The sequence below is a fragment of the Parasteatoda tepidariorum genome, chromosome 5, assembly GCF_043381705.1.
Source record: "Parasteatoda tepidariorum isolate YZ-2023 chromosome 5, CAS_Ptep_4.0, whole genome shotgun sequence".
NCBI lineage: Eukaryota > Metazoa > Arthropoda > Arachnida > Araneae > Theridiidae > Parasteatoda > Parasteatoda tepidariorum.
The window spans coordinates 35,712,723-35,721,578 of record NC_092208.1 but is presented as its reverse complement, the minus strand read 5'-3'; the positions used below and the strand labels follow the sequence as shown (position 1 = coordinate 35,721,578).

The following is an 8,856-nucleotide window of genomic DNA, read 5'->3' as shown; positions in this document are numbered from 1 at the left end:
TAAAATGGATTATTTGCGTAAATAATCGATTTTGTTATTAAGTATTAAACTAGATTTTATAAAATTTCATTGAAAACTTTTAGTACTAGTACAATCTCAATGACAATTAAAAATAAACAAAATTTTAAGATCAAAATAAAATATAATTTCAAAATGGTTTGCAGTAAATGACTTAAATTTAAATCTAAATAAAACTAAATATATTTATTTCTGTTTAAGAAAATCAGAATTTAACTTAAGTTTGAAATTTCACTCTCTCTCCTGAAAAAGTACTAATGAAAATTGTCAATGCTATATTCTACAATCTGTAAATAATATCAAATATTTAGGACTATATATCGATTCTAATTTGAAATGGAAAACACATGTTAACAATTTAGTTAAAAAATTGCGTTTTATTTTAGTTAAATTTTATCATCTTAAGAATAAAATTCATTTTAATTTTGTGAAAACACTCTATTACTCCTGGTTTTATTCTTTAATTAATTATGATGCAATAATATATGGCGGTGAATATAAAACTAATTTACTTCCTTTAATCTCAGTTTAGAATAAATGCTTCAAGATTATTAATTCTCTAAACATAAATAATTCAAGTATAACTACTATCAATATATATACAAGAATTATCCTATTACCATTTCGCCATAATGTATTTTTTTTTCGAATTTTAATTTATTTACACAGCAATTAATTAATATGCAAATTAAAAACTAACGTGTCTGAAAGGAGACCAACTGAAATATTCCCCAATTTATAAAAGAAATTTCACGAAAACAGTTTTTTTACTTAGCACCTAAATTATATAATAAATTACCATTCCAGTTGCAAAACATCCAAATATATTCTTCTTTTAAGCGTGCTTTATTTCAATTTATGATGAACATTGACGATTTAGACCTCTATTTGTTACTTTAAAGGAAGCATTTGATTTTTTATACCAGTCTTGTGCCAATCCAATTGAAATTCTTATGTTACCTTTGTAATTTTTTTAAATAGCTTCATGTATTTTTTTTCTATTATTACAGTGTTTATATGATGAGCAAAATAATTCATATTTGTAATATCCCCTCCTTTTCTTTAATTTTTTTTTTTTAAAATTTCTAATTTAAATTTATTGTATTACTTTTCTTTGTCGCCTGGACAGGATTTTCCTCTTGACGACGAATATATATATTCGTTGCATTTATGTGTTTGTTTCTGTTCCCAATAAAGTTATATTAGNAAATTCTTTTCTTTGACACATTAACTCAGATCTGTCAAATTTTGATATTTTTGTAACAAGATCGATTTCGTTTAAAAGAATTTCTTTTATGTATTTTGAATTCAACACCCATATACCTTTTTTTTAATAACAAGTCAATTCAAATTTACGATTGAAGTATTAGTAATGCTCGCAGTATACAAATAATAGCAATGTAATAAAACGTTCAATATACCTTTATTTTATCAGGAAAAAAATGGATTCTGATATTTTTATTCTTTATAGGGTAATAAACACCGTTACTTTGTACACGTTATTCAAGAACCAAGTTTTTGTGTCTGTTACTAAAGAACGAGCAATCAGAATAATTATTTTATCATATTTTTGTGTTAATATTTTAGTATAATTTCTAATTTTCACAAATTATGTCTAAACTTTCCCACAATAGGTACCTCTTAAAAAAAACCCTGACAGACCCCTGAATCTGTATTATCTTCATTACTGTATTTAAATAAGATGGATTGTTCGATTGGGCAAAGCTGATGTTCTTATAATGAATTGCATTTTACCAACAGCTAGTAATATTAACTTAAAGTAATCAATTTTTGAAATATAATTTTATTGATGAAAAATTCATGTTAATTTAATTTTAATTTAGCTGATGATAGTACGGTTGAAGAAGCTCGTGTGCTTGGTTTGGCCATGGTTCCAGGACATCATATAGTCTCCATAGAAGTAGACAGTGATGCAACTACAAATTCTGAAGTGTTATGATTATAAATATTTTAAAATATGGTGTAAATATTTTATTTATCCTAATAAATATAAAATAGAAACCATTGTGCAAAAAACATATTTTATTGTTATAAAAATAGCGTATAAATTGATCAGAGCTTTAGTCAAATCTATAAAGGTGAAGTATATTTAAAACAATTGGGTATAACTATTTCATTTAAAACAATAAAAATTCAGGTACACTTAAAGCAATATAAATTTCAATTAATACATTTCTATAATTCGGAAAGTATTAGTTGAGCCCATATTCTTTAGTAAGGTTCCCTGCAATAACAATCCTTTGAATTTCACTTGTACCTTCATAAATTTCTGTTATTCTTGCATCTCTGTAATGCCTTTCAGCAGGCATGTCAGTTACATAGCCCATACCACCTAATATTTGAATAGCCTAAAATAAACAATGCATGCTGTTAAAACAACTCCAGTTAATTTATTTGGAAAAAAATATTAACGAATAATTGAATTATTTGGCTGATTATCAAGAGCAAATTGATATAAGTATTTGCATCTGTACTACTAAAGTGCCATGCTACAAAATAACATAAATGTGTACTCTTACATAAACAAAATAACAACTTAATTTACTGAAATGAGAAATGCTAAAATTTGATAACTATATTGAACTACACAAGTAATCAATTTTAAGTTTATTACATTTTAAGAGCAATTTATGCTCCTCTGCTTTAGAATACAATAGGACTGTGTAAAGTGTGCAATATATTTTGATGAAATTTTTTAAAAGTTTGAAACAATACTTTATACATTTAATGAGAAAGGCATAAATTACATTGTACTAAATTTATTCTATTAAAGTTTAATTTACAAATTATGAATACTGCATTTTTCGTTTAGTTCATCAGCATTAATATTATCTATAAAGCCAAACTGCATTATGTGCGAAAAAATCAAGACGTATTTTTCGGATGTTATTAGTATTTTTATTGCATGCGTGCATTGAAAAACAAAAAGGCTCTTAGAATAAGGTTCTTTTTGAAAAACAGAATTGCAATTATACGATTTGTTTAATAAATGTATTTATGCATATATGTCCAGAACATATTACCTGATGTGCCACAAATGTTGCAGTCTCAGAAGCTGTAAGTTTAGCCATGGCAGATTCCTGAAAAATAATATTTCTTAAGCAATTAAAATAAATAAGTTAGCACTACTGGAAAGAAAGTAGTAAATGTTGCTGTCTCAAAGGTAGTATGACAGATAAACAGCTTAGTATGAATGTTACATTTAATACTGGTAAATGTGATACATATACTGAACACTACTGAATCAAAAATCAGTATTCAGAAAAGTTACAAATGTTTCAAAAGCAGAAAGCTTTTTAATGGAAGTTCCCTGAAATAAAATATTTTACTTATAAATGTTTCTATTTATAAAACAAAATAAATGCTGAACATTGCCTGCTGCATCAAAATAACTCGGGAAGTCATTGGACTAATGTTCACCAATCTTAGCTTACCAAGTTTTTAAAGGGTAATTATTTTGCTAATATGGAACTGATACAGAAATGTCGGATTCACCCGATATTTTGTAGCCACTATTCAGCCGATGTTTACCTTATATAAAATTGTCAACAATATTCCTACAATATTTTATTTCCCTTATTTACCTAATATCAGCCTTATACAGAGTTGTTAAGTTCACCCGATATTTTAAAGCTGTCATTCAGCCTATATCTTTTCGATATACAAATGCCAGACTCAACCGATGTTTTACAGCCGTTACTAAGCCAATGTAAACCAACCCAACTAATAATTGTCCGATTGACCCGATATTTTATAGACGTTACTCAACCAATATTGGCCATATATAGAATTGTACAATTCACCTGATATTTAAAAGACGTTATTCATCCATTGTAGATCCTACTTAAATTGGTCGATTAACCAGATATTTTATAGCCCTTAGATAAAACCTGAAAGGTAAAAAAATAAACGCTTTTCTCTATAATCCATACTTAGTTGTTTTCAAATCTCATGGACGGATAGCCATCAATATAACTCTAGAGCTACTTTTTCAATAAAATCAAAACTTGCAGTGCTCTTGGTGATTCAATTTTCTACTCCAGTACTTGTCATTTTGACCAAGGTAAATGTTTTATTTTATAAACCCGTTGAACAGCCGATCCAAATTGGAGTTCATGATTACTAATGTCCAACTATGTCGACTTGTAATTTTAAATCTAATCCAGAAGACAATGGAACTCCTGAATCTCGTGTTGGGAGAAATTTGCCTTAGAGGAAGACTTTCTGATGGAACTAACCCACATTTGTGTTGCATGAAGAGGAACACCTTCCATGGTTAGCCTGATGGTCAGAGGTCTCTAAAACCATGATACGCCTACCACGGAGGATATTTTATGCCAGCTCGCACTCGGTACGACCAGGGAGCGGAATTCGTATCCACCAATCATTGCTGAGATTCAAAGCCGGATGATCTAATTGGAAGGCGAGCGCTCTATCTCCAGAGCCACCATGGCTTTAGGTGTTGACCAAGGTGATAATCATTTCCAGTAATGCTGTAAAGAGAGTGCTTAATCAGATTGCGCAGTTGTATCTTCTAAGCCCACTCTAAAATGTAGTCGATAGCTCAAGTGCAGCTTCAGCAATCTATTTTTTAACATCCTGCAATATCAAGAAAAAGAATAAATCTTTAAGGTCGCTTAGTTTTCTATGCCAAATCGCACCGCATTACCCGCAAAAGCCATATAATGAGTAAAAGCAATTTTCCTTTTCAAAATCTGTGTGTTTAATTGTTCTATTAAATAATTTTCAAGATATTTGGATCAGCAGAGAGTTTTAAGACAAAGCATATACGCAGTAGTTTTCTTATTTTATAATAAAAAATCCCGAACAAAAATTTTCTTTCATGTGCAATTTCACCAACATTTTATATTAACTATCACAAGCTTAATAGACAAATAAAGAAATATTTATTTCCAATGGGTGAATTTTTGGACTGTTGTGAATTTAAAAAAAAGTTCTATGAGCAAAGAAGAAAAATCTGTTATAGGTAGATTTGTTTGCATTGTAAATCACTTATTAAGGAACTAGATATAGGAATGGATATTATTAAAGTATTTTAAGTCTTTCCAGGTTCAATAGCTGTAAATACAAAACTGGTCCTTAATTACAAGTCTATAATGGTTTTATATATTGCTAGCCAATAGTCTTAGAATGGCTTTCGATATCGGATTGAAATGTAAAAGTTTTCTAATAATAGGTCCTGGATGACTTGACATTCTGGCCAAATATTTATCTTTATGTAGGACCTTTATAGGTTTAAAATATAGGGTGATTATTGGGGCATCTAAATTTTTAATATTAGTCCTCGAATGCTTTTGATCATAGGAACAATATTAATTTCTATATAGGACCCTTGTAGCCTTACAATATGGAGTCTGTAGCGTAATTAACACTACAACTTTTAAATTCCAGTTTCCTAGTATATAAGATATGTTAACTTGACTCTATCTTGAGTAACCTCTTAATAGATGAAGTTTGACATTGTCGGTAACTTAGCCCCATAAAGGCTACTTGCAGGCAGGCTTGTCTCAGTCTTCATAGTTGACTTGCAATCAGTCTACATAGGTGACTTTCGTACATGATCGAAACACGTGAATCTCGACAGGAAGACCACCTTAATAGGAACATGCGTACTTTGATGAACGGATCACAGTGAACAATCCATTTGCAATTTGTGAATGTGACATTGATCTGCTCAGTCTAGATCAGACACAATGGGGTCCTTTAGCTTAGTCCCACATAGGCGTGATTTGAACACACATGCCTCAAACAACAATTTACGAGCCAATATTGGAATGTCTATATTTTGTAATATTGGTTCTACAATGACTTTCAATGGGCCGGGATAGCCTGGTCGGTAGGGTGCTGAGCCTATGTCCGAGAGTTCGAACCCCGTCGGCCGAAGACTCTCCATGTAGTAAATGGTGACTGATGCACGTTAAATCTGTCGAGTCGTAAAGTTCTTCATGTTCCCATAACAAATCAATACCTCTGGGGGTACTATATCGGAGATCGATCGTTCTCTGATTCAGGTCAAAAATTACGAACTGTGGATGAATGGATGTATGAACTAGTCCGCTCTATAAACGGATGTGACGTATGGTATGGCAGAAGTCGAATTCTTGGCCATAGATGACGGCACTGGAAAACAAGCACAATCGCACTCCTCTGCCTAAACAGGCATACGAAAGCAAGCAAAGCAATGGCTTTCAATAATGAACCAATATTATTTTCTACGTAGGGCCCTTACAGACTTAAAATGTTAGGTAAGCATTGGGATGTCTAGATTTTTCCATATTGGTTTCTAGAATGGCTTTTAATAATGGACCAATATCATTTTCTATGAAGGCACTTTCTAGACTTATCATGTTGGGTAAACACAGAGATGTCTCGATTTTTCTACATTGCTCCTAGATAGAAATAAATATTGCTCTAATATTGAAAGTCATTCTAGGACCAATATTGAAAAATCTAGACATCCCAAAATAGATCCCTTGGTACATGTTCTGATGGGACCCATATTAGCCAATTTTGAGCTCTATTGGGGTCAGTGTACAAATAATTGCTAGGGTTATTGAGTCAAGAGAAAATACATAGTAAGTAAACTTTCAAGAGACTATAATTCACACGGGTCATCAGTATTCTATTTTTAGTGTAACAAATAACTATAAAGTAGAACATATTAAATCAAGTATATTCAACCAAAATCCTCGAAAATTGTATGATAAACAGCATTTTTGGGCATGAAATTTCATACAAAATAAAATATTTCTATATTCACATAAAATAAATTATTATATATAAGAACAGGGGGGGAGGGAGAAAAACAGCTAAATTTCTCATAGCAAAAACTCTCATGCCTTTCCCAAACTAAAATGGCATGTTAGGCAAACATAAATAAAAAATTTAATAATTAACATTTAACACAGCTTTTTCTAACATATATTCTGACTTCAATGGATCATTCTTCAATGGATCTGACTTCAATGGATTTTCATTTCACATTGTTTTAAGGAAGCAAATTATACTTTGTTTTAAATAGTACACAACTTACAAATTTCAAAACCTATTATGATGTAAATTATTAAATATTTCAAGGTTTATGCTTAAAAGCTTTTAAGACAAAATTTGCAACATTCGTTAAATTTGAACAGAACATATAAATCTATCTTAACAATCATGTACTAAAATATTTTCTTGCTTTACATCATGTTTATAAGTAATGATTCATTATACACTGTTGATATTTTTTTATAGAAGTTTATGCACCTATAGCAGTATATAAATAAACCAGTTGCTATCGAGATTTAAAATTGCGTAGTCTCAATTGGAAGGAAACCCTTATGCCATTCTCCTTTGTTTTGAACATTAAAGTAAAAATAATTTTTTAATGAATTCTGTTTTAAAATTAAATTTGATTCTTAAATTTTAATACCAAAAAATTATTAATCACATTAAAATCTGTACTTTAAATTAAACTTTTACTTTAAGCACAGTACATATTTGGTTGAAAATTANTAAATATTTCAAGGTTTATGTTTAAAAGCTTTTAAGACAAAATTTGCAACATCCCTTAAAGAATAGAACATATAAATCTATCTTAACAATCATGTACTAAAATATTTTCCTGTTTTACATGATGTTTATAAGTAATGATTCATTATACACAGTTGATATTTTTTGATAGAAGTTTATGCACCCATAGCAGTATATAAGTAAACCAATTGCTATCGAGATTTAAAATTGCGTAGTCTCAATTGGAAGGAAACCCTTATGCCATTCTCCTTTGTTTTGAACATTAAAGTAAAAATAATTTTTTGATGAATTCTGTTTTTAAATTAAATTTGATTCTTAAATTTTAAAACCAAAAAATTATTAATCACATTAAAATCTGTACTTTAAATTAAACTTTTACTTTAAGCACAGTACATTATTGGTTTCACACCGATTTAGAATTCCATTTCCTCATAAGAAAATCTTAGGTTTTGGTGTGAGTAATAAATTAATAAAAATTATTTAAATTCATACCTTTGTGAAACTTTGTCCAGCATCTTTCAACATGGCAGCTTTCCATGTTAGCAAACGAGCAGCTTCTAATCTTGTTTCCATATCAGCCAGTTTCATCTTAGAAGAGCAGAGAACATCAAATATTTAAATAATAATAAAAATGTCAGTACAGTGCGCACAAAAAAAGGATCATCCTGAATAACTTTATCTTTGATCTAATGATAGGATCTTCACATACTATGACTCATCCTTAATAGTTCGAAGGGGTGACCTCAAATATGCTACTTAATCAGTGCAGACTATATTTTAAGTTTTGAAATCGAACACAAAAACGTACTTTTTCAGAATAAACATACCTTTTTTTCGACGGATTCGGATTTCTGACCTCCAAAATATAGGGGCTAGCCACAATTTTGGAAATATTGTCCCTATAGTTTTGTCAGAAGAGTAATCAAAGGTTTGAACCCCATAATGTTAATTTTATTTTTTGTGTATTATGCCATATCTCGAGCAATTTTTAAGGAAATAGAAAAATTATTGGACATGATTATAAAATTTGTTTATTCAAAGGTAATTCCATGCAAAAAAGAAATTTTTGTAAATATTATTTTTTGATTAAAAAAGAATCAAATAGAAAATTTTGAATAGAAAAGCATACAACTTTTACATCATTTTCAAATATGTAATTTTATATGGCGAAATACAAAATTTGAGCGCAATCGGTTAAATAGTTTCTGAAAATTCGAATTTTAAATTTATGACTTTTTCAAAATTCAATTTCTCAGGTACTATTCAACTAATTTCTCTCAA

At 29.6% G+C, this 8,856-nt stretch overlaps 1 protein-coding gene across 1 annotated transcript in view; it reads right to left on the bottom strand.

Annotated features, from left to right (window-relative positions):
* Nucleotides 1-2,043: 2,043 nt before the first annotated feature.
* The window catches only part of LOC122268307 (short-chain specific acyl-CoA dehydrogenase, mitochondrial-like), a 40,919-nt gene continuing 34,106 nt past the window's right edge, over nucleotides 2,044-8,856 (bottom strand). Inside the window, exons 8-10 of the mRNA XM_071181028.1 lie at nucleotides 8,068-8,163; nucleotides 3,063-3,119; nucleotides 2,044-2,387 (exon numbers count right to left, since the gene is read on the bottom strand). Coding sequence (XP_071037129.1) covers nucleotides 2,232-2,387; nucleotides 3,063-3,119; nucleotides 8,068-8,163 — 309 coding nt within the window. The 3' untranslated portion in view covers nucleotides 2,044-2,231. The remainder of the gene's footprint in view (nucleotides 2,388-3,062; nucleotides 3,120-8,067; nucleotides 8,164-8,856) is intronic.